The sequence below is a fragment of the Blennius ocellaris genome (assembly GCF_963422515.1).
Source record: "Blennius ocellaris genome assembly, chromosome: 5".
Classification (NCBI taxonomy): domain Eukaryota; kingdom Metazoa; phylum Chordata; class Actinopteri; order Blenniiformes; family Blenniidae; genus Blennius; species Blennius ocellaris.
The window spans coordinates 23138306-23165671 of record NC_137654.1 but is presented as its reverse complement, the minus strand read 5'-3'; the positions used below and the strand labels follow the sequence as shown (position 1 = coordinate 23165671).

The 27366-nt window shown below is 42.4% G+C and overlaps 1 protein-coding gene across 4 annotated transcripts in view; it reads right to left on the bottom strand.

Annotated features, from left to right (window-relative positions):
- The window catches only part of LOC308130810 (IQ motif and SEC7 domain-containing protein 1-like), a gene marked incomplete at its 5' end in the record, with an annotated part of 93056 nt that overhangs the window by 29100 nt on the left and 36590 nt on the right, over window positions 1-27366 (bottom strand). Inside the window, one exon of one of the 4 annotated variants that reach the window (XM_080497295.1) lies at window positions 13271-14035. The exons of 2 other annotated variants lie outside the window; for them this stretch is intronic. In XM_080497295.1, coding sequence (XP_080353421.1) covers window positions 13271-13347 — 77 coding nt within the window. Of the gene's footprint in view, window positions 1-10605; window positions 10729-13270; window positions 14036-27366 lie in introns of those variants that run through there. One more of the 4 variants, XM_080497296.1, reaches the window with a different exon arrangement.

Genomic DNA, 27366 nt, shown 5'->3' with positions numbered 1-27366 from the left:
GAAAGTCAATAACAGCAAAAGTCCTTCAGGAGGTCGGGGAAGGAGCCTGCTGCCCGTGTCATAAATCAACATTAATACAAACCTTTCAACAGAACAGTCCCGGAATAAGAAAAGATGAATTCTTGTCATTACAAAGGAATAGATTTCAAATGTTGCGTAAATCTGTCTGCTACCTTGGCTCGATCCTCTGAGGTTTGATGCACGCTCCATAAAGCTTACTGTTGTATTGACTGATGGTCCATACAGGGTCTCTGGGTGCCGCAGTGCATATTGATCTGAAGCCCCTAAATTACTTATTAGGACCACCCTGTTTCTCGGAACCCATCAGGATAACAAACTTGCTCTTTAAACCCAATTTCTCGATCTGTAATTGTAATGATATGAGGAAGTGAAAGTTTCAGCCAAAGTGACCAAGTCTTAATCACTGTGAGAAAATAACAGAGAAGCACTTGATCCCGACACTTCTTCAAAAAAAAAAAAAAAATCTTCTTTTCTCTCATTCACTGTTCCAAAATAAACAGGCTTAAACGAGGACGTGGACATCTAAGAGGGTGTGAGGGATGTTTTTCTACCTCCCATTTTCTGGGTTGAATCTTTTCCTGAGTAATTGAGGGTGTAACAGGGAGGCTGACGCATCTCAGCATGCTGGTTTTGGTTTCCTTTAACCGACTAAAACCCAGACAAATTGTGTCATTTTAATCAACTGAACTCCTGAACAGCCTCGGGCTATCGATGAAAAGACAGCAGGCTGTGTCAGGAGAGAGAAATTCTCACACCCACATACAATCTATCACTGACAAATAATGACTGATAAAAATCAACATGAGCCACATGAAAATGTTTTGGGTTTTTTTGTTGGTGGAGTTCAATTCCTCACATTGCCCCTGCCATCCAATTAACATCTTGAATTTTAGGAGCTCACTCCAAGTTCATCGTTTCTCATGTTGAAATGGAAGCAGAAATCCTTCATATTAGACCACATATGAGTTGGGTGTGCTACATATACAAGATCCACATGTGCATTCCAGATGGATTGTTCATTTCTAAGTAATATAAATATCAAATAGCTCAGCCAGACTTAGTATTAGAAGAAACAATATTTCTTTGTATTTAACCTTCATAGTTTACGTCATAGAACTAGAGCCCAAAAAGCGGCTGGAGGTCAGGAGTTTTTCTCAGAAAGCCTGCCGGTACTGCAATTTAATCCTCCAAACACTCGCATCTCCAACATCTAAACCACTTATCAAGCACATTCAATACTTTATGCACACTTTAAAAAAATATAAAGGCATGGCTGCTTCAAAATGCTTGTAAATGCTTGTGTTGTGTTAAAGGGAACACATTACAGTCAGTCAATATCAGCTTTTCTCGATGCTTTGTCATCCCAGCTGTTCAACAAATCCTCTGTAAATAAGGTCAACTGTCTTGATTGATTGTTGCACAGCATCCTCCAACAGTCTCTTGGTGCCAGCTGAGAGGAGCCAGGATGAGTAAGGAGCATACATCTGATATTAGAGTAACATCTTTTCTTATGCCTTGTAGAATCTGTCCATGTGTTCGGAGCTCAGCATCAGCAGGAGGGCCGGTGTGAGCGTGACAGGTTACATTATTGTCTGCCGGACCTCCTGTTGAAACACATAAACATCTGTTAAGCAGAAGCTATAATGCTTTCAGGAGAGATCAGCTTCTCAGCGGCATGTTTAAGCAGCTTTGAGATCCTATTTCAGATGTTTTCCCCATGTGGACACAATGTAGGATAATGAGCAAACGTCTCCAGAAAAGCCAGTTCACCGTTTTTACCATTACACCTCATTTAATGATGCAACCCTTAGGAATTCTGTGTAATAAAAAAAAAAAAAGCTATTGAGATTCATAGATGCTTCACACTGCCTAATTGTCTCAGAGGGGAATTCTACCTTTTATTTGCTGTACTGTAAAAACGTAGCTCAGCAACATCCTGCACCAGGGCAACAGGATGACAATGCATGTGACTCGGTGGAGGGTGAACACAGAGCTCGAGGAGACGGGCATGATGGACAAGGACAGAGAGAAAGGAATGAGCAGCATGTGATGTACAGAGGGGCCAAAGTGTGCATACATTCAGTACAGTGCAGCACTGTTTTCTCTCGTGTTTGGTCAGACTGATCAGCGAGAGGACGTCTCACGCTCTTGTGCATCTAATAGGTCCTAATGATGTCCTCACTAAGCCATCTATTCTCTTAACGGTCCTAATGAGAGGAGGTCTGAGTGGAGGCGCTTCGTGGACAAATGATGCACACAGATCTGCAATCAGCAAAGGTCCCGCTATAGGTTTCATTGAAGACACCTCAGCAGGATGCATGTCAGCAGCAGGACAATCAGCGGGAACGCGCTGGAAATCGAAGACATGCTAATGCTGGAGGGGGAGTTTTGAGATTTGCCTGCACACATGCCAAAGAAAAGTTTTTACAACAGATGGAGATGTTTTTCAAGTGCTGTTATTTAAAACATGGTTTGAAATAACGTAGACTCTGAGGATGAATAATACTTCAATACTTTTTTGTACCTTTTATATGTGGGCAGGCATTTTTTTTGCCTGGCACAATTGTTCAAACAGGCATTTGCAGATAATCCATCTTTCTCCTGTTTTAAGATTTTTACTTTTTAAAAACATTTTTATAACTAATAAATTATAGCTTTTTACATTTTTTTTCTTTAAGTTCATTATACTGTCTCTTATATCAACAGTTTTGTTGTTGTGTCACTTTTTCATCACAATTCTTTTAAAACTTTCACTCATACATTTTGATATGTTTAATTCAACTGTCATGCACGGACATTAGTCTCTATATGCATATAGGCATGTGTACATTTAAACACATATTGCACATATATGTGGCTGATATGAATGTTTGCTTCTATTTTTGCTTTTAGTGACTTTGTCATGGGTATACATAGTGCGTGACCAGTTGATCTCAAACTTGTTTTCGGGGAGTAGGCCCACCTCCGGGGCTCCACAGACTCAAATCCAGCACTTTCTTGCTTTGTGGGGAGAGAGCAAACCACCACACCACTGAGCAATCCATGAAGAATAACCCTCCGACTGAACTTCAAACATACTGAAAGTCCCTCAAACTAGAAGCTTGATTACTAAGCATGATCACAAAATGTTACTTCAGTGACAATGAAGAGAGAAGATGAAGACAAAACAAAAACATCAGCCTGTCAGAGCTCTGGAGACGCTTAAATGCATGGAAAATCTTGATAAAGTCGTGTTTTGACTCAAAAGACACAAACAACTCTTCCCCTTTGCTCTCCGTTCCTCTTGGCAGTGCGAGTGTGACATCAGACTACAGTGCAGTGGCACCCCAGTGTACGAGCTTCAACAACTCCGTGTTGCTTCTTCCCACACAAATACAAGTTTAATGCACGCACACTCATCTCCAACGCTTGTTCCCTTTTGTAAGTTTCTAAACATAACTCCCCCAAAAATAATATGGAATGAAAAATGAAGAAACTTAGTAGAAAAATGTCATAATTTTGGAATAATAAATGAAATTTTAATGTTCAATCATGAATGCATGCATGCACACTGGTGTGTGACACACCTGCAGTGCAGAGTAATGTATGCAGCTGCTATGCCTCCGATGTGAACTTGCACATCACAGCCGGAGAGATCACACGCATGCACCCTCAGAGCAGAGCCCACCTACCTCCATACATCTGCCTCCAGGTTGGCCCATACTGTATGAAACGAGATCCGCGCTCTAATGATAAATCCCTACTGCTCTTTGCCGGCGCTACAATGGACCTGTCAGACACGAGAGAGAGGGAACCTCCGTGTGACTGATTTACTCTCCACTAATCAGCACGTACCCCCCCCAACCAAACGTCAATGAAAAGAGGAGGCTCTCGCCACACTCCCTCCCCCTGTGTCAGCTGTGTCCCTCACAGCCTCGCTCGTCCTTTGAATCGCTCCCTTCCTTTCATTTGCCGGTCTGTTTCTCTTCCCCTTTCCAGCCATCAGCTGTCTGTTCACTCTCACCTCCAAACATGCCTCTGCCCTCATCGGTGGTCATTTACTCAGCTGCTGTGCTGATGTTCGCGGTTCAGCGAGGACATGTTCCAAGTCTGTGTGATGTAGCTCTGCAAGGTCACATATTGTATTTTCTTTTAACTGCCTCTCGAGGACACATGGTGTTGCCAAAGGGATGATCTGGTCTCTCGGCCTGACCACATCCTCAGACAGCGACGGCATGATGTTGTTAGATAACAGGTTGTCCAACTATCCTTTCGCATCTGTGGTGAAAGAATAAGAATTACATCTGGCTGGATAACTTGTTTTAGTGGCTCAGATCAATCAGAAACAAGCCACTTGTATTCAGAAAAGAAAAGACAATTTATAATGAAGGTACTCGCAAGATATTACTGGTGATCGCAGAAAAAGTGACCCGCCCCCCCCAAAAAAAAGCATGAATCAAATTGTATTATTCAAAAGAAAATGAAACCTGTGAGCCAGATACATTTTATTTGTTGCTTTCTGTATTCTGTGATTGAGGTCCAAAGTCTTCATTCTTATCCCATCAAAAAGTAGTTATCCTTCCAGGTGAAAATTATTATCACGTCAAAACAGTTAAGTAAAGCTTGGCAGTCAATCTCAGCAGCAGCTCTCTGGGAGAGAAGCCAGAGACGCAGGCTACAAGGCTGCAGAAGCCTCTGTGGGACTCCTGACAAGAAAAGAGCCCCATCTGCTTCCATTTGTCTTACCTACTCTCACTGATGGCTCACAGTGGAATTCAGGACCCCTTTTATGACTGAAAACATCTCCCATTGTTTCATTTCTTAGCTCTCTGCCCTTGACTTACTCACAGTAGATGCCCAAGATCATTTGACTTTGTGGCCATTATCAAGCAGGCAACTTTTGCCGGTTTCTGTGTTTGTTGTGAAAAATGCAGTCAAAGCCACAGACTATCCACGCAGTGGGAGGGAGATTAACATAAGACCTCTATCAAGTAGTCACAGGAGATTTTTCTCAGTCCTTGAGGCTGTTGCCTGTCAGGAAGTCTCTGAACCAACAGATGGCGCTGGTGTACAGTGCACTGTACATAGGACTGGCGTAGAGTTCAGGGATATATGAATGACTAACTCCTCTTTATGAGGACAGGGAATGGAAAGAAGACAGGAAAGAGGAGCTGCAATGGGAGTTATATTGTTCTATAAAGGAAGACAAAATGAGCAGAGAAAGGACTTGGAGGAAGGGAGACACAAAGTGAAGTCATTTAATCAAAGCCCTGGAGAGCTTCAGGGGGACATGTTCATGTCTTCATTAGGGTACCGGGCCATTTTTAAAGTCTCATTTCTCAGAAATAACTCAAACAATGGAGTATTTTCAAGCCCCAGATCCTTGCACCATGCAGGGCCGAGGATACAACAGGCAGGTTGCTAGAAACATTAGTTAACCTCACATGCATGTTTTTTTTCGTGATCGCTGCCGGTTATAACCAATGCACGTAGAGAGAACATGCAAAGTCCACACAGAGCATTTCTGTATAATTTTAAGCTATGGGAATAACATTATTGAATTTGTTGTGTGGTTAAAGTTACAAAGTAATGTTTTAAAACCTGCTGATCAGGAAGGTTTTCATGAACTCAAACATAGAAGTTGCCTGCTGGATCCTTTCTTATGTGTCAGGTAACTGAATGACTAACTCTAACCCTAACTGTGTTGCTTGTAGTACACATTGTGAAAACAATGTAGGGGGCGCTATGGAGCCATTTTGCCAGACACATGCACACTAATCATAAATTTTGAAATGGTTCGCCACTTCTGATGTGTCTGTAACTTTTCAAAGATTTGAGCACATTTTGACCGCCAAAAATGCAGCAGTTGATTCAGTCGATGAAAGTAAAATAATAATTATAGTCTCTTGCATTCCAATAGGGTCTCACACAGTTCTGATTGGGCTTGAACCCTGATTATTTCATGATTGTGCATCATTCTTAAATATTGGCAACATCTCTATGTTATGAATGAGCTTAAGAAAAAAAAAAAAACATCATTGAGAAGCAATAAAGTCTGAACCATCATTTATCTCACTCTTCCTGGATCATGCAGTGAAACCAGAATTTATAACAATTGCATGCACGTGCTCAGATCTCTGAGGCCAGTTGTCAAGGCAACAGCGACGGCTGACAGAAGAGAAAGTGCTGTCCATACCGCTGCAGGATATAGTTTATGCTTGCACACAAAACATAGGCCCCGATTTACACACAGCCCAATGCAATTAGTCCAATCAGGATGAACATTTAACTTTAATGGTTGTTTACCAGTCACAGTCCCAGCCTCCCTGGCTGCATGGTAATTTCACTCTCACGCCAGAACACGTGCTAATTTCTCATGTCAAGGGGGTCTTGCAATGCATGCAAGAAAGATCCAGTTGATGCTCAAACATTAAAAGATCAAACATTTTCATTTCAGACTTTTAATCACATTAACAAATAGAGGGATATAAAATTGAGTCTCAAAATGCCCTTTCTTAGCATAAACGATCCATGTTCTAATGATATAAGCATTAGGGATCCTGCTCAATGACATTTTAATGTTCAGCCTTCTGCCAAAAGCAGTATTTTATCTATTAATTCACCAATGCAATGTAATAGGAGAGCAAGGTGAGCACCCTCAAAGGGATCACTCTATTTTATAGAGTAGCTGTGCTGTTGTGCCATTATCAACTCCCCCTATCCCCCGACCCCATCCCACCTTTCCCAGTCCCAACATAAATCAAAGCACACTCAGGATAATGAGAGGGGCATGTTTTGTCGCTGAAAAGTGTTGGTGGATTAGCAACAATTACCAACCTGAGCTCTGGAGGACTGACTTGTTCACTGTACTGTCACTGTACAGTAAAGCAGGTACAGGGCTGTGTGTGTTTATGTGTGTATATGCTACATAGCTGCCTACTCTTAGCCTGCTCCTATATGCAAATTCAGTCTGTTTGTGTGCAATCTGGTTATTGCACACAAACTGACAATGCACTTGCATCTGTGCATTTACAACAGCACATGGCATGAGGACCACAAGGTGCAGAGTGTGTATAAGAGCTGCAGTGCAGCACCATGAGCTCATCACTCTTCTCTTCTCCCCCACCCTCCTCCATCGCTACCCCCCCCCCCCCCCCCCATCTCACCCCTCCTCTTGCTTGCCATTACATAAGTTAATGCAGTTAATGCAGCACACACCCTCATTATTCTCCAGGCAGGCGCTGTGAAGAGATGCAAAGGAATATTTCATCAAAAGTCAAAAAATGGCGAGACTGAAAAAAAGAAATGCAATGGAAAGAGAAAGAGCACGTGTCTTTCTGTGGCTCTCAGTGTCCCACTGATCACAACCGGCAGAACGGAGGGTGCACACATTTTGGCCCCGTTTTGATCATATCCATGAACATGGACAGGGAAAAAAAAAAAGACATCACTGAGAACAGTGTGCAATTTCCCAAAATATGCATTTGTTCTTGCGCTGTGTGCACATTTTCCTTATCAGACACCTCAGCAAACACCCTGAACATGAGATGTGTTCTTTTTAGAGGGTGGCCTTCTTCAGCATTAGAGTAAACAAACTAGCCTCCTTGTGTGATTAGCATTTCAAAAGCTGTACAGCTTAACATGAGCAGTGTGGATACTGCAGCAGCGGCAATGTGCCCAGACACCTTCTCCCATAATTTTGCCACCCTGCAGCAAGAGGACATGAAGACTATTCTTCCCTTATTGGCATATAATACTTATTACCATCGTGTTCACATTGCCTCTTCCTAAAAAAAATAGGGTCACACTATTCAAGATTGTCATGAAAACGAATACAAAGAAGATAGTAAAATGATCTTTCAGAACTCAGTTCCCCTGAGAAGATTATGCCTGTAAATTATTCAGTGGTGTGTGGACAAAGACTGCAATTTATAAATAGATCAGGATTTTTTTTTTTTTTACTAAATAAAAAATACAAAAAAGGCATTCGAAACAGAATATTAACTGGTCAAAAGCACTAATAAAACTGCATTTTTAATGATGCATCACACAGTTAAAAGCTAGCCCATAGACACAGATGGCCCCAATGTAAACCTATTTTCCAGTGCATAAACACATCTCTGAGCATGAGTGCAAAAATACAATTTACAAACAGGTAAAATGTGCTGAATCAAGTTCAAACTTGCACCTGGGATCAACACATGCTTCTGTGACTGTGGCTCACCTCACTAAAGAAATGCTTTCAAAAGGAACCTTCAAATCAATTTTAATGCCTCCGGTACCTTGTGGAAAACTGGTAAACCAGCCCCACTACTCCCTTAACTCCAACTGCGACTCAAAAACTACAATAACAGTCTACCAGCATCTCTATCATCCTGACATGTCTGACCAGAGTACGACTTCCATCCTAGACATGGCTAAGCTTTTCCACTTAGAAGAAGTTTTTTTTTTTTTTTTTCTTCACTCACCACAGTGGAACTGCAAGCTTGTGTTGGCAGGTTGCTACTTTTCCATTACACACAGTTCCTCTCACGGGCCCAAAAATGACCTTCCCTTGTCATATAGCCAGTGTACCAAAGCAGAGGACCAACAAAGGGGTCAGTTGTTATCGCTCATAATATACATGCGTTATAGTCATTTGGGTCCAGTGGAGGCCAACGCCGATCAGAGCAGATACTTGTAAGAGCTGGTTACCCTTCACGAAGAACTGCAGGTCTCCCCGAAGTTGTTTAATATCTCTGTTCAGTCAGAAGTGATTCCACAGAGCTTTGTTTGTGTCGTCTGTCCCATGGATATCCACCCTGGGACGAGGAGGCACTGGTGACAAGCTCCAGATCCACAAGCATTAAATAAGTAATGCTCTCGGCGTCACACTCTTTGACACACAACCAGCCAGATCAAATGTACCCTGGCGTCTACAGTGTCGCAGCTAAAGGATTCATGATGCCGTCAGACATACATGCAATGCTTAGCTACTCCGATGTCGGAGACATTTTCTGGGTCAGTATTAACCCTTTCCAGATGTTTTCACCCACTTTCTCTGGCTTTTCTATTTATTTTCTACTCCTCGGTTTCATCAAGATAGCAGGCACGCTCGACAGCAAATGGATTTGTTGACCAGATGTGTTTGGACAAGCTCAGTCTAAGAAATAGCAGACATGTTTTTGGTTTAAAAAAAATTATAAATATCCGTTTCCAAAATATCAGTCTATACAGTGTTGAGGCACTGCTGCATCTGTACATCACAATCCAACGCAGACCGTTCTTTGTGTTCTCCTTCTGACATGGCAATGCACAGATGAGCATATTTTCAGCATCACTGATTATTAAATGAATTCCATACACAATCATTTACATTCATTAAGCCACCCAGGGGTGGCGGCCCTGCTTCCGTCACAGCACTTTGGCTTTAATAAAGCCTGCAGTCGTTTGGAGGAGCAAGAAGGGTATTTTAGATTTCTCAGAGAATAATTAATATTCTGATGTTTTAAAATGGCTAGGATTACTTGTAGGACTGTAGCTTAATGGCTAGCACTCTTGTCACTGCGAGAATCTCCTAGCTTCGAGTCCAAGTTGGGCTTGGAGGCCTTTCTGTGAGAACTTTCTATGTTCTCCTTGTGCATGTGAGTGTTTTCTCCAGGTACTCTGATTTGTTCCCACAGTCCAAAAGCATATGTTTAAGGCTGACTGGTCACTAATATCCCCTGCAGGTGTAAGTGTTTTTCATTGAGGATGAAAGGATGGATGCTATAAGTTTCTAGATTTTGTGAATTTAGAAGGCGACCGGTTATAAAACTACTAAACGAGAAGTGTCTAAATCACCACCATATTTTAATATGATTGCAAACTGGCTTGGTGGTGCTGTGATGGAGGCTCTGCAGGGGGCCAATCAGCTGCTGCAGGACTCCTAGTTCCTGCTGGAAACAGTTCAGTGCATCTCAAAAACATCTTAGGCAACTCAATGACTACAAAACCTGAATATTTCATTCTTTTTAATGAAGATTAATTGTGGCCTAAGAGAACCAAAAATAACATCAAATGTTTGATGCTTTTACAGCACATTCAAATCTATTTTCAGTGACACTGCAGGCTGTTGATGTAGCACAGTGGAACAGAAACAAGAGCCAATTAATAACAATCACATTTTTATGAGCTCTGAAAAAAAGTAGGTGGATGGAGATTTTCTTTGACTTAAGAGTTATATTTCAGCTGACCCAAAGACATTTGTGAAAAGGACATTTCTTCCATTGTCCGCTATAGCAAGACAAAGTTATAATGAGAATAAGGCTTAAGGAGGATTAAAAAAAAAGAAGAAGGAAAAGCCAGATTATTCTTAAGTCTTTATTATCAGATACATACCCTCTATAAAGTAAACCGTCCTTGAAAATGTTTTTACTGCTGCCTGTCTGCCTTTTTCAGCTGGGTGAAAATACATTTCCATGGTTGTACAAGGGAAAACCACTAGGGTTTTAGCATATATACAGGAATGTTACATGATCAGGCCGACATCAGAAATATCTGCACGGACTGCTGCGGTCAGTCGGAAAAGCAGTTATACTGAACGCCACCGCGGTCCGCACTCCTCCCCACCAGATGATCTCCTACCTTATAGTTCGGCTGGAAATGCAGTACTTCCACATCGCATTCCTCACAGCAGTGACATCACCGGAGGCATCAGACATGCACCAAAAAAATGCTCATGGCACCAAAAAAGAAGTTTCACAAAAAAAAAAAAGAAGTTTATAAAATACAGAAGTGCAGCAACTGCCCCTAAAAGAACCAGAATAAGTACAGTCTGTGCTCACTCCCTCCTCGACCACAAATTACACCCCACATCCTTCACTTTCCATAGGAAAGCCACAGAGAACTTCATTCTCCTGCTGCTAAAGTTACTTTGTCTCTTCCTTTTCGAAGTTCTCCCTGCTCCACTTCATGCTGGGCTCAGAGTTGCTGCTCTAGCAAGTTGCCTGATGACCAAGTAAGGTAAAGGCCCAGTACATATAGGAGAGGGAAATCATCCCTCTTCTTAACAAAAGCTCTCCACCCACAATGAACCACGCACCAGTCCTCTCTTTCCACTCTGCAGACACCCCTTCCCCTTTTCTTCCTTTTTGTTCTGTCCAATGCAATCTTTCACTCATCTGCTGCTCCCATGATGCTCACTCCCCAGCGGTGATGGGCAGGGCCTGAGTTGTGTGTTTGATGTGTGCTTGTTTATGTGGAAGTCATTTTGGACAAGAGGGAAGAGAGAGAAGGGTGGGGTGGGGGGGGGGGGGGTGAGATGAAGAGATAGAGAGAGCACGAGAGCTTTTAGTCCTTGTGCTGTTGGTAATAGTTGGGCCAGTGTCCAACAATTACACTGATCTCAATGGGAAGTCTTTGCAGGAGGGAGGTGAATCCCAGTTCACCAGCTGGGAGAAGCTGTTTTGAGTTACTACATCAACCTTGCTTTAACAACATGGCCTCAGTGCTGGGATACGATCTGAACCGTTACAGCAAAGCCAGGCCAGTGTAATGAGTTACGCCCAGTGACCATGATGTTCCAGTGACTCGAGGATTAGACAGGAAATAAATTGTCCACAATGTGTGGAAAGAAATAAACAACTGTCCTGAATAATTCCAGGAGCTCTGAGTCACACACACAAATCAACTGTTAGCAACAGTGGGGGAAAGATTTAAGTAAATACTAGAAAATAAAATACCAAGACATTATATAACAGACACACAGCGATAGATAAATAATCAGAAGTATGAAAACAATGCAGATAATGACATTATAACTAGATGATACTGAGGTTGCACCTACAGCTGGGGGGTTCCCTGAAGTCTGCATTCAAAGAACCATTGCCAGCTTAATCACTGATGCATTATTAATGAACCATGGACATTCTCACCTTCAGAATACTGACACTTGGGACAATTGTGTGTATATATACGCACATGTGTGAAGCAATTAGCATATAGAGATGCAGCAGAAAGGAGGTGTCATTGACTTCCACAGATCCAGCATGTTCGCAAAAGCAGCGAGCGTCTGTTTCAGACATCAAACATCTGCACAAGAGACGTGCTTGAAGAAAATACCTGCAGAAAAGAGCCAGCTAGATTTCTATGGTGCAGGACACTAATGCACTCAAGTATTAGAGTTATTGTGTGTAACACTCAATACACTGGCATCTAAATTATGTTGTTTGAAAGGAATAATTCGATTCAAAAGTACTACAGTCCTCTGAAGCACAAATTGCAGCTTACAATGCTCATTGTGGAATTACAGAGGATCAAACGGGTCGGAGACCACCCAAACGTTAAAACATCTTTGTCACGTGCAAAACCCAACCATCAGGCTTGTTTTGTGTGAATTTGCAAAACATGGAGCTCCGTTTGAGGACCTGTGCTAGTTTGCACAGGATGTCAAGCTGCATCACATTTGTGTCCTCTGATAAGTGTATAGGTAGAATATCAACACGGCGCCAGTAGGAGGGGATGAGTAATTTGCACATGAGGTGAGAGGGAACGATATGCCTTCCAGTTTTTCAGTGAAAGCTGTGGCAAACACAAGTCGGTGTTAAAAATATTTATTCACAAAAAAAGGGAAAACATGGTCTTTATGCCCTTGTACAATACATTTGCAGTGATTCACTTGAAAACCATCTGATGGCATGAATGACATGCAGAGTAAAATGAAGCAATGAGCTGAAATCATGTTATGGATTCATGAAGAAACATATATTCTAGATATTCTCAGCAATCGGGCGCATATTATGCAGTTGGTGAAAGGTGAACAAGAAGAGGTCCTCTGGGACGCCAATGAATGAATTCACACCGAGCTCGCTCGACACGTCCCCTTCAGCTGTGCCAACACGAAATAGACACTAACAAGATCACTTTAGAATGAGAGTTATTTAACTGAGAGAGCTTTTATGAAATAACATCTGTAACCTGCTTCTCCGTGACAAATTGATGATGTTTCTGCCGGCTCACGCTGCCCCATGCATACTGTCTTTCAGTCAGCTGGCATGTCAGCGTGCGGAGCCCAGCGCCACAACAGTTCCTCCATCAATCAGCCATGTTTGATGAGGTAATTCTAGAGTTGGCTTTAAAAACGTATTGATTTGCCCAACGTTGGTAGCACTTCAAGGCGCAGGCAGCAACATCAGCAGCCAGGGAGCACTCGGTGATAATTATGAGGCATTCAAAAACACGTAGCACTGTAAGTACAAGGAGTGATCCGAGCGCAACATGTACTGCACAACACTGCCATTTTTAAACATACCTCTTGAAAAAGTTGTTGTGCGGGTGCAGACACAGCACATGCCAGTAATCCAGGCAAAAGGCTTTGAACTTCCACATCCTCGGTGGAGACGATCAACAGGGCAGGAGATCAGCAGGATCCGGCCACATTTAAAGGCATAATAGCATCACAAAAGACGAGAGAAAGCACTTTTTTTCCCCCCCAGTCAGTGAATCTCTGACATGGGCTGTCCACCTCTGGCGCTCCAGCTTTAGTACTGCCTCTGAGAGCCTGAGTGGTTTTAACCCGCCCAGAACGACCGCATCACTCCTGGACCTGTCTCAGTCCACACCAAGCCAGAAATCCAGGCCGACGAGGGAATCCTCTCGGATCGATTGGGACCAAACGATGATGACTGGGATCCACCTCCCAAAATAAGCTCTGCATCGGCTGCTTTGCCTCCCGTTTTAACTCTTATTCAGGTCAGTCGGTGTGTCCTCTGCGCGGGTCTCTCCACACAGTGCGTCAGCCCAGGATCCTCTGAGACACGGTGCTCACAGCCAAAGCTCTGCACGGCTCCAGCAGGCACAGGTAGACGGGTGTGTGGGAGTCAGGATACGAGGAAGAATTCTCCAAAAACTTACTCGTGTCTGTCTGAACCAGCCCAGACTCAACAGGGATCATCAAAGGCCTCTTCTTCTGTCTCCTCCTCTGCTGCACGAACAAACTTTCTGATGAGCCAAGAGGCTGGGTCCTTCTCTGTCTCCCTGAGCACTCTCCAGCTTAATGCCACCTCTCCATCTTGTCACCTTCTTCCTGCAAAAATCTGAATCTTTTTTCTCCTCCCGTCTCTGTCCCCTTCCCCTGATCCTTTCCCTCTCTCTCAGTCTCCCTCTCCCCGTTACAGCTGCTGCCATCCACACAGGACCTCCCAGAAATGTGCCGATTCCGGTTGCCAGGCAACACTCCCGTACTACTGAAGCTTCAAATGGAAGCCCGGCGGAGGAGCGCGTGATTGGCCGGCTTTCAGCGGGGAGGGGCTGCTGCAATGTAGTATGACCACATGAGTTTATTATACACATGCTTTGCTCAGATAAATATGAGCTTCAACTGCAGTCATATTTTTCTCAATCTCTAGCAGAGGAAATGTTTGACTCATCAAGCTCATAAAAAAGATCCTAACTGGAGCTTTATGCAAATAACAAATACTCAGTTATGACCAATAAAACCATTCATGAACTGAATTCAGCAGTAAAACTGAGATGAAGAAAGATGTCATTTCTAGAAATGATAAGCCTTAATAATTGGGAAAGCAACTACATGTGTGTGTTTTGTCAAAATTAAAAATGTTGAGTTAAAAACAATGACAGAATACAAGATTGAATATTTGTGTTAATGTCTGAGATTGACAATGATTTTGTAAAACTTTGAAAATTAAATGAGAAAGGGGAATTGTTAAACAAAAGATACTGAACATGTTTGTGTAACAGTGGAGGAGCCAGAGGACAGCATGAGATGTGGTAGATGTTCTGCTATGGCGATCGCTGAATGGTGCAACTGGAAGACAGTCTAATAAACACTACTGTGTATTTTCTCTTTAGCAAATCATCTCTTACTCCCAGTCGATCCCTGTGCACGTTGAAACACAAATTAAATCTTTTTCATTTCCATATCTGTACAAACGCTGCATATAAAACTCTAGTGCAACGAACATTATGTCCATCAAACATCATATTTAAGATGGATTTTTACAGACACTGTAAGATACCACTAATATCAACCTTGTACAGAAATCTGGGTAAAATTACCTTATTTTAAACTATGTGAACAAGGTGTGATTTTGGCCACACAGAGATTCCAGTATATATACTTACTGGTATGTGATTGTGTTTAGAAGCAAAAACTTAAGTGGTAAAATGTCTTTCATTTCATGCTTTAATGGATGGCCTATATAAAGGCTTAAGCCTTGAATAAATCGGTGTGTGTCTTCATTACAGCCACGTTTAAACCTTGTGTTGCAGTCCTTGCTGGAGCCATAAGCTTAAAGACACATAAAGCACCACTCTCTTTTCTTGCTGAGGGCTTTTTTCTTTTTTCTTTTTGTATTTGAACACAACCAAAGTGCTGTTCTTTCTCAGTCTGAGATGCAGTGCCATGCTGCAGTGCCACCCAGTCCCAGCAGTCATGGGGGGGAAAAAAGGGTGTGGAAGGGCCTCTCATCAATATTCAGCCACAGTCCAGAGTCCAAACACAAACACCCTGCAAAAATACTTTCAGTTTACACAAACAAGTGTACTCGCAAATGAAAACATAAACAAATACATATTAACATCTATGCATATTTGCACATTCACGTGCTAATTGGTATCATTAGATCCGTTTGGGCTCACAAGTCAGTCGCCACAGGATTCTTTTTAAAACCTCTTCCGGCACAATATGGGCCTCCTCTGTTTTCACAAGCAGAACAAAGGCTAAACTATGAGCCCACGAGAACCGCAGAGACACAGAGGAATTAATGAATCCACACGCTATTCAATGGCCTTTTGTCACAAGTTAGGCCTCATGATTTACACAAATCTCACAAATGACTGCACAATGTCAGTGTCTTCCATTATTACTTTTAAAATAAAGGCTCACAGAGTTTAGATTTCACATAGTTCCTACCATAGAGTGTAGATAGAATGTATCAACTTCCATTAAATACTATTTTTTTCATGGCGTTTCCAAAAGCAAATAAAGTCAGAGTTTCATTATCAATGGATTAAACCTTCCTTCAAGTTCCCTTGATCTTTTCCATGCCCTTAGTGAGCACAGCACGAGGAAACCCCACATCAGTTATTAGCAGAACCAACAACAAGAGCAACAACTCCAGAATCACTTCAAAGCTGTGGTGGCTGTGATTGAAACACACATGACAGCCTATTATTTGTTTTTGCAGGACAGAAAGCTGAGCAAGTGCGTATACAAGGATAACAGGCTATAATTTGATTCCTGGATGGATTGATTGTTTGAAATGGCAAGCTGTGGCATGAAGGTCTGCGTGGTAAACTGCTGTGTGTGTGTGTGTGTGTGTGTGTGTGTGTGTGTGTGTGTGTGTGTGTGTGTGTGTGTGTGTGTGTGTGTGTGTGTGTGTGTGTGTGTGTGTGTGTGTGTGTGTGTGTGTGTGTGTGTGTGTGTGTGTGTGTGTGTGTGTGTGTGTGTGTGTGTGTGTGTGTGTGTGTGTGTGTGTGTGTGTGTGTGTGTGTAGCTGCTCGCTAAATCAACATTTTTGCTTCTTTCACATGCAAGCCTCCCCCTACAACTAAGTGTAGGTTTACATGTGCAGAGTAGTTAACATTTTGAGTGTTTGACAGTTTACTCACGGGGAATGTTTTTATTTATTTAAGTACATTTTTTAAACAGCAGTGAAACATTTTGGGAAAAAAACCTTAAAGAATCTCGGAAAACGCTGTAAAATGCTGCTCTTATTATCATAAGGGGCCACAAAAAAATCCTCACTAACGCTATCACATTTTGGAAGTGCAGATCTACAACCTTAAAATTCACTTAGCTATACAGTTATTACAATTTTTGCTCTTTTCTTGAAAAGACCCAATAATATTCCAGGAAATTGCCTTACAGCCACACAGAAACTAGACATATGCTGTATGTTGCCCACGGGCTGCAACTTTCCCCTGTCTGGCAGAGATAGTCATCTCAAAATTGTCTAAAACTGCCACTGGGACTCAGCCAGTTACCGATATGTTTCATGTGCGTCCTCATCTTTTTGGAGCAGCTTGATAAATATCGGAAAATGCAGAGGTCAGAGTGAGAGATGGCTATCACTTTCCCTGCATGAAACTGCCCAAATAATACATTTTAAGCCTGTATGTGTTAAAGATGCAGTGAGGGCATGAAAAATGAAAGATATTTCCTCCTCCTGACTGAACTCTCACCTGCAATGCAGGTGGATGAAGAGGACTTATAACTGTTTTAGAGATCAAAGGCCTCTCACACTGGTAACTGTACCTGCTCAGTCATTAATCAGGAAAATGACCTCAATTGAAAAGCCTTCTCACAAGTCTCACCATGCTGCATCACGCTGTAGTATACCGATACAGGCTGATATTAGGCGTTACTGTGAAAAGGCCCTTTTCTCTCTCCGACTGACACGGTCAATCACGGATAAGCCGCCCTGAGGATTTCGCCACGGCCCGCTTTGAGCAGGAGGAGCGCAGTCAATAAAACCTTCAATAGAAAATGGCTCGCTGCAGAGAATTTTCCATTCACTGGCATGTAAGAAGGGATGAAACATGAAGCTGGTTGAAAAGTACTGGACCAGGAGCCAAACATTGATGTTAAAGAAAAAGCAAGAATAGGATCCTGGTGCAAGAAAGTGACTGATTATGCAAAATTCAAGGAGGATGACAGGTACGGGCAGGCTGTGAAATCAAACTCTTTGTAGGTGGGGGGGGGGTGTCAATAGCTTTAACCTAAACCCTGACCTCACCTTGTGAAATCGTAGTGCTGAACCATCCAAAACAGAAGCAGCTGGATTCTAGCAAAGTGTGTAATTACCATCACATGAAGGTAAACGGTACATTGTAAGAATCTATGCTGAAGACATTATTATAACTCAGATTTCACAGGAGAGCACAAGCTCAACAATAACCGTGTGAAGGACGGTCAGAGTGAAAGGATGTGTTAGAAAAGTTCACCCTCTGGTGGCAGACTGGAGCATCTTCCATCCTCTAGCATTCAAATGGAGGCAATGAGGTTGGTGGTGTGATGGGATGAATGACACCTTCGTCACTCTTGCTAATTTACACAGACCACATGATACAAATGTGATTGTAATGCTTATTCGGGTTACATCAAATATTACTTGTTAAATGGCAAGCATTAATGCATTTAAAAAAAAGTTTTTTAAAAAGCAATGTAAACACTGACTGTACCTTCTCTCATGTCGCACTCTTTTGCAAGTTATAAGAACAAAATCCCTTGGCACAGATTAAGAGAAATCATTTACAGCAAAGAAACTGCAACAGACGCTCAAGAGTATCTCACTAACATGCCAGTTTACACTACAGGGTAGATAATATCATTTCACAGAAGAGCCCGGGGGAGCTAATCTTACATTAAAGTTACAGAACAGTCTGCTTGAGCACAAGCTCTTGCATCACACAGATTGTACTGTACAGCTGTTTAGCTGCCAGCCTGAAACCAGCCACGCAGAACATAGTTAGAGGGGGGTAAGAAGGCAGAACAGAGAACAAGGAGAACAGTGCAAAGGCAGAACCAGGGAGAATGAGAGAAATCCACAATGAGAACGCGCTCACTCGCCAGTGCGGGGCTTTATATTAAAGCAGAAAGCACAGACAAGGAAATACGCAAAGACTGGGGAAAATGCAGGGGGAAAAAATTATCTGTGTCTGGTGGAAAGGATCCTACAGCTTTCAGTTTTTGTCTGCTACCCTGAAGGGATTTTTATAACCCGAGGCTGGGCATCAAACTGATGTAGGATGCTGTCTTTCCCAGTCAAAGAGGACCCAGTTTGATGCAGGACCACGAGAACTGCAGACATACAGAGGGGATGATTGTACCTCCATCAATAGCTATACAAAGATGTGATCTGTCAAACATTTGTGTGTAGGCTTTAAAGTGAACGAATATGAAAGCATGAATATGATTCACTGTTTAAAAATTATTATGAGATTAGCATGTCTTGTAGACCGTGTGCAACTAGAGCACCTGCAGAAATATCAGTCATGTGGAAAAAAAGAATAAATAAGCATTTATAGCAGAGCTATTTGATATACATTCAGTAGAAATTTCTTTAATTGTGACAGTTGCACATTTTTTCAGTTATAAAGCAGCAAACATGTAATGCGAATCAAAATGCAGAATTGCATGCACAGTGATATAATTATATGGTTATTATTATATAACATTGTTGCTGATAAACATATCCTCGCATCAGTTTTTTTTTCTTAATTCTTTTTTGCCAGAGGAACAAAATGTTCTGGAGAAACATCTTTTTTTTCCCCCTGAAGCACCAAACTCTCCTCTGCGCTGTCGCCTCTGACGCTGCTACTGGCAAAGGCAGGGGCTTATTATGGGCTGTTTTAAACCACGAATACATCAACTCAAGCTTCTCCCTCTGGGGAAACTTTAACTCACTGAGATGTGCTCCCGAGAGCCCGACGGCTCCCATTGGTTTGATCGTCCTCGCACATGGCCGACACAGCTCCAGCTGCACACTCGGCCATGGAGAAATCTGTGCCAGTCGACAGATGTCCGGTTGACGATGTTTTAGAGTTGGAAATGACAGGGTTTGAGCTGACTGAGCCAAGTTTGAGCTATTCAAGCTGAAGCCAGAATGTCACAATAATATTGAGGGGGGAATCGGTACGGTAGACTGTCTAGGCTCTCTATAACCTTTACTCAAATGTTCATGATGGACTAACTCTAATAATGATTCATTGTATTTTGAGTTTGCCTTTTATGTCGAAAATGAGTGATTGAGAAGAAAATGTGGGGCATGTATGTCCTGTAACCTGTCAGACAATAAAAGGGACTCGGGCAGTTGATGAATGAATTTGTTAAACGAGTCCTTTGAAGAAAGATGTAATTAAGCATCGTGGTGCATTAATGACTGTAATTAAATCCACTTTATAACATGACAGCAGTTGTTTATGTCAGCGGGCAGCCATTGCCTATATCAGACGAACAAAAGAAAAAAAATCAAAGAGTTATTATAATGACATGACTGTTCGTACTAGGAGCATGTATCAGCTTTAACAAGTGACTCACTTCCCTCTATGCAGCTTTATTCCCTCATCTCCTGACGCCATGTAAACTGACGGCACGCTCCATGCCAGCCCATGTGCTGGCAGTTCAATGCACTGCATGCAGTTGTCTTATGCAATAGCGCCGTCCATCCTCCAGCTGCTGTCCACGGCGGAGGCACATTCGGAGCAGCGTTGGCAGTTGCCTCTGTGCTCGCTCTCCCCGTCTGCAGACCTCGCACACTCGGCTGTCAAATGCTCAAATTCAAAGTGGAGGAATGTGTCGTCAGAGGCTTACAGCCCTGGTGACGCACTCATCCCCCTCATCAGCATTGGCGTCACTTAAACAGCAGCATTTCATTAGGAATGTCTCAGCCAATAATAGAAAATGTGCATTCCTGCTGAAATCGGCTCATGGCATGAATGTCCTCAGAGAAAGCATGACATTATCTGAATGAAGGGTAAAGCTCATTGATGTTTATTCGCCACCTTGCATACGAAATGTTATATATTCAGTGCAGTGGCGAATACAGAAGAGCGGTTATGAATCACAGCAAATATTCCATGCACAAAGATCACACTTGCTGCATGATAATGCCACGGACAACAGGATTATGAACTCGTGCACACCTATTCTCACTTTTGCCATGATCGAGAATAATGAAAATAATCCACTACCAGAAATTCAGAATTCTATTTTTTTTTTTTTTTTTACACAAGCTGATTAAGTAGCTCAAGTGTGACTGGACAGAAAGACGCTGTCATAGTGTCTGAAATACCGACGAATGCAGTAGATGTAGCACTACAGCATCATTTCTTTTGACCAATTCACACGAGATACTGTCGATAAAACCTTGATTTGCCACCAAATGTCACAATTGTGACTCAAGCAACGCGAAACAGAGGATCTGTCTACACTATGTGGCCTCACTGCTGTGCAGCAGTAAAGTGTATGACAGTCAATTACCCAAGCTTTCTGTCAAATAGCCTTACGCATTACAACATATTTACAAATCTCATTTCACTGCTTTTAAAAAAAAAAAAAAAAAAACCTCTGCTTCAGCTGTCCTGACAGGGAGAATGTACATTGTCGGTCAACAAAAAGCCTCCCATAAGTTTGCCCCACTGCACTAAACTAAAGAAAATACACCTTGCGTGCCATGCTGTGTTTTGGAGCATTCAGACTGAGACGACCTCGGCATGCCTTCAGGCGAGAGTAGTGATGTGCAGCGTCTTTAAAGGCCAAGAAAGCCTTTGGTAAAGCCCATGACTTCCTCCTCCTATTGGTCTTTCAGTCTTGTAGGCAAAGCATTAGAATTCCAGAGGGACGGGGGGCTGCCAGCAATGATCAAATGACATTTACAACCAAACAGGCTCATCGCACTCCAGCTCCTCATTATCGAAGTATTGTGAGCCTCGGTGTGTTTGACAGACAGAAATTTGCATCAATCTGCATCACATCTCCTCTGTCCGTTTAACAAAGTCATTGATTGGAGCCACACTTCACCTTCTTGAGGTCTGCCCCTTGGCCAGGTCATGTGACTCGCTGTGGTTAAAGCCTCCCTTGGATTAAAGCTGGTAAGAAAATCTTCAGTCACTATTTTAAACCACAGACAGACCGAGATGCTTTATTGTGTAAACGATGTTGATGAAGCAACAAAAGTATCTCTAAATTAAGCATGTTGTAAAATTCTAATAAATTGCGGACCGTGTATATTTAAAAATCCCAAGAATTAATTTAATAATCTGTAGTGTGCACAAATAAACACGGCCGAGATGCGAGGCATTGAATATCAGTATTCAGTATCAGCTATTTGCCTGCAAAAGGCTCAGTGGAGACCCATGAAGGTCTCGTATTCATTAAGATGACTGATCCCCATGTATGGTATTAGATCATAACATGACAGGGTAATTCAGCTCAACGGTATGCACCAGCTGGTAAGTACATGCGTGAAAAATGCAAGCGTTCATGTCCCTGGTTTTATTTACAGGACTGTGGAGGAATCGGGTGGTTCACAGTAATGCAGACTACACATGTTAGAAACAAGGAAAAACAAACTTAAATGTGCCTCTGCAGACAAATAGTGTAAAAAAAAAAAAAATGCTTATTGGGCTGAAGCTACTGCGTACTCGGCAAGGGCAGAGAGTGTGCCGAAAATTCCTGTGCATCATCATAAATATAATCAAAAGTATAACTTGGACACCAAAATGCAAAATGATTTCCTACTTTGAACCGTCCATTGCAGCGGAATCAAGAAAATATTTACTGAACAAGAAATGGAAGCTTTCCACGCACAGGCTGTAGGAATCATCGCATCCCCAAAAATAACAGCTCCGTCCAAACCGCATTTTTCTCTCACACACACACACACACACACACACACACACACACACACACACACACACACACACACACACACACACACACACACACACACACACACACACACACACACACACACACACACACACACACACACACACACACACACACACACACACAGTGTACCAATCACACACAGTGTACCAATCACACCCACAAATATACAGCAGAAGCTGCGAGGAACTCATGTGCCCAGTGCGAGCTGTCACAGCATCATGCAGAAATGAGTCATTTTTTTTCAGCCACCCGAGGCTCCAGAAGCATCTCTCACATGACTGTTGTGGTTCCAGTCATAATGCAAATACAAAACAACACTTAGGTTTTGTCACTTTGCATGAAGAACACATGGCTTTAATTCATCTGGGTGAAATCTGAGAACACCATTCACACAAACGTACGCTTGCAACTCGTCGCCCCTCCCCGGGAGAGAGAGATGTTGTTTACCAAGAACACAGAAAGGGGAACATGAGAGGACAGAGCAAGGTCTGGATGCCATAGGTGACTCAGCAAACACTCCAGAGAGGGAGATGCCGTGTTTTCCACTGCCGCCCACTCGACCGCTGCCTCTTATGAATGGGAGCTACCCCGGTGCCGCCTGAGCGGGCGGGCCCGCCTGTCTGCCCGTCCGACGGCGTCCCCGCTCATCATGCTACTCACATGTCGTAGAGCCGGTAGCTCATGGCGGAGCCCGGGCGGCTGGAGTGGGACCCGGGGTCACGCGTCCGCCTGGGGTCCGTGCTGCTCACCACGGCGCGCCACACACTTGGCTTGTCCATCCTGTACGCTGGTCAACGGGACTCGATGGTGGGACGGCGTGCGCACACGGGCTCACTCGCAGTCACTCTCCCACTCCCTCCCAGTCACAAACATGGGCTGCCAGAGAGCGGCGCGTGTGATGTAACGAGAAGCATCCAAGAGGCTGGCAGCTGGTGGGGGGGCTAGTGATGGAGGAGGAGGTGTAGGGTGGGGTGCTGAAGATCCCAGAAGCGACAGAAAAGCCGTCTGGTCCTAAATCACAGTGGATGATTGATAACTCTGGGCACCAACGTCTGGGGTGACCCCCCACGTGTAAATGAATGAAGCGGGGCACAACCTGCAGGAGAGCTGCAGGGAGACTTGCTGCGCTTTCACCGCCTCTCATGAACACAGAGGAGCATCTGCGTACACCTCCCTCCACCCTCTTATCTACCCTCAGTAGTACAGTCCTCAGCAGGGCCGTACGATTGGCTCCTTGGTCTCCATAGAAACAGGAGGATGTGTCAGAGGTAGGGCTCATTATCATGCCTGCTCCCTTCCCACCCTCCCATTTTGTTTTCACTCCCTCCCTGCTCTCATCTCGCCCGCTCTCCCTCTTTTCCAATTTCTCTTCTTCTCACATACTCAACCCCCTACCCTCCCTCTGCATCCCTCTCTCTTCTGGAATCAATGCACTTTTCTCTCTGGTGTTTTTTTAAAACACACAAGGCTTTTCAGCATAATGAGGAGCCGCGCAGACCGGTAAAGACACTGTGCAGCTTTGGTTAATTACGCCCGTAGAGCGAGAAAAACACGAAAGAACTAAGAAAGGAGGATAAGGTAATCTAGGTGTATGAATACATCAAACAGGATAAAGGGTAAATAACTTTCAATTTTAATTTATTCAGTTCTTATCTATAAGTCGGACCACATCCATACATAATCGTGGGCCTAAACATATGAATTATATTGAAGCTGAACCTGAATGGATAGCTCTCAGTTTAACTGCAATATTTTGTTTGTATGCCATTCTTAAATTTGTTTTGCAACATTATTAAATCAGAATATTAAAAACATCTATCGTGGGAAATAAATCTAAATGGTTTGATTACCACATTATGCTGACTAATCTCATCTGACTGTAATAACCATGATTGTATAAAAATTATAATGTGTTGACGTAAAGTACTGAAGTCAGCACTATTAGTGAACAACAAAACACAAGAAAGGAATGCCAATAAGAAGTAGAGTATTACATCAGTCGAACCACAAACAAAACCAAATAGTCACTTTAATAAGTACACAAAGCAACTGTTCTGTCATAAAATCTGCTTTTACAAGAGAAATGAGGTTCAGTTTTATGCGAGTACCACAGAAGGGTTTGATTTCAGGCTCTCAGGCAAACATTAGCAGTTTTAGTTTGCATCTTTATAGCAGTTCTCTCAGAAAGAATTTGCAACTGTAGCTTTGCACACTTTACATTAAATCATACATCTTCTAAATCCCTCTATTCATCCTGAAAGTCGGAGTTAAAGTTGAACCCAGCTGATTAACACAGACACAGAGGCAACATAGAATCACCACTTAACCTCACACACAAGCTTCGTGGGAGCAAACTGGAAAACCGATGCACAGACACAGGGGACATGCAAACTCCACCCATGAAAGACTCTGTAACCAAACATGTGACTATCACGTACCCATAACTGTCTCCCTATATCATTGAGTGACCATATTATTCAGCTGCTCTACGAAGGTAAGCAAAACAACAGCTCATAGTTAGTTTAAAAAAGAAGGTCAGTCATTTTGGAATATTTCAACAATTTCTGAGTGTGGCATCACAACACGTAACCTTTTCTGAGATTAGACAACACGCAAAAGTTAAGGTCATGAAAAATTATTCATGCTGGGTCACTTTCAAAGCCTTTTTGATTATCAAAGTGTTAACTCTGTAACACCAGATGCACCGAGTCAGAGAAACACAGAGCACAGGGCTTGCACCGGCATTGCATCACGTTCAAGTATTGCCAAAAAACCCGAAAGAAACTATAAATATTGAGTAAGATCATTTTTAAAGAGCCCATTTTCGAAAAGGATGGCGTGCAGGACGCCACAGTTATTTAATTCACAATATGTACATAGATGGTGAGGTTGTTGTTAACGCCTTTATAAGGTAACTACATTCAAAGCAGGACAGATATAGGAAATCTGTCATCAAGATGCTCCAGGGCCGGCCAGACACACACTCACACACACACACACACACTCAAACACGGTGTGCTAAAGACAGAAAGCCCAGGCTCCCTGGCACACAGTCTCCAAGGGAGGCTGTGTTTCATCCCAAGCAGACTCGATGGCATGCAGTGCTGTCGATGTATTAAGTGCTAATTTCAAGGTGACTAATAATGTCAGACCTTTGTCTTTTTGTTAATTAACTTGTGTAGTGGCTAATTGTATACGTGCATCATCTAACTGCAATCACATCAGCTGTGTAACCTGTAATTATCAAGCGCAATGCTGAGGTTTCCTGCTGAGACATACTGTGTGTGTGTGTGTGTGCGTGCATGCGTGTATACTGTAACTCAGCAATTCACACAATGATGCCTAAATATATATTCATGTATATAAACAAAGAATGAACTCGTCAGCCATGACCTGTGTGTGTGTGCACAACTTTATCGTTTGTGCTTGCAAAGGTTTTGCCTTTTCTTTTTTGAGGTAACCTAATCTTAATTGCTCGCAGACAGGTTTGATATGTGAATATCTAAATATCTGTCAGACAAGACAGAGAGATGAGAGCCTCTTTAATACTTACACCATTAATAAATAGGTAATATTCAAAGTAAAGAAACTGAACTTTTAGCTGGGAAGCCCTTCACGTTCAAGGTTCTGGTAACATCTTGTAACATGTACTATAGTACAACTACAATATACCGTGAACACAGTATTGGTAGTCAAAGCACATACGAATAAAGGAGCACAATAGCAACAACGATCTCTCAAACTGACAAATACTCTTTGCAGCAAAGACGAGCCTTCTACTACATCCACAAGCACTCACATGATTTCATATTCAATATTCATATTCCTGTACAGATGGTGCTGCATTTCTTTTTTTATTAAATGATTCTCAGTTCGTCTTTACAAAATCAATTTTCTCACAGTTTAATTTTATATAAGGCATAATAATTAAACAGTGACATAAACAGACCATTTAATTAATGGCATAAATTAAATTAGCTTCCCTAATAATATAAAATATACAGCGTATTGACCTGAGCCGAATTTGCCGTGTTTACATGACTTTAATTGACCAATAAATGATGGTGTGAGTGCAAGAAAGGGGTCTGGTTGTTTTTGGATTGTTTTTCAGAACACGAGAGTGTTGAAAATGAAACACAACAACCGTAAAAGCAACAAGGCAATCGCTTGGCATCTTGAAATTCCCGTTTCAACAGTTTGTCGTGTTACAAGTCACGGTCATAATGGACAGAGGCCAAGCAGAGGCAGAAAGAGAAGTCTTTGAGTGCATTTTGGAAAGAACAACACAGAGCATCTGAACAGCTTCGGGCTGAGCTGCACACTAAACCAATTAGGGCTCCACAGGCAAAGGCCAAAGAGGAAAGGACTACTGACAGAAAAGACCAATATTTGCAAAAAGAAAAACAGTTCTGTAGAAACCAGTCTTTGTGGGATAAAAAACCCAAAAACAAAGTAAACCTCTGTCTGTGAAAACATTGCCTCCGTTTGTTCAAAAAGAACAAAATGTGACTATGAGACATTATGTCGGGTCTATAATGCCCAGGAACTGCTTCACCGTCTCTGGTTCTGGATGAACTGAACATATCAAAAGGGCTTATGTAGATTACCGAGGCATTTTAGAGCGACTTGTGGCACAAAATGTCAAAATGTAAAAAATAAATACTTAAAAAAAAATGTTTTAAAAAGAGGGTGAACTGTTTCAAACGGGCTTTAACGCAGTCCTCACCGCAACTGCACACTTAAAATGGATTAGACACATTTCAGAGAAAAAGCAGCACAACAAACAGCAGTTATATTGCATGCATGCAAGTATATTATTTTGCATTAATAAGTATAGATAATACTGCATGTTATGATTACCACCTTAAATGCAAATTACAGGAAATGCTATCAATGCCATATGATTTACAGACCGAATTGGGAAACGCAAAAGATTCTTGACATGTTGTACATTTGCATGTATTTTTGAAAGCATCCTAAACCCTGAATAA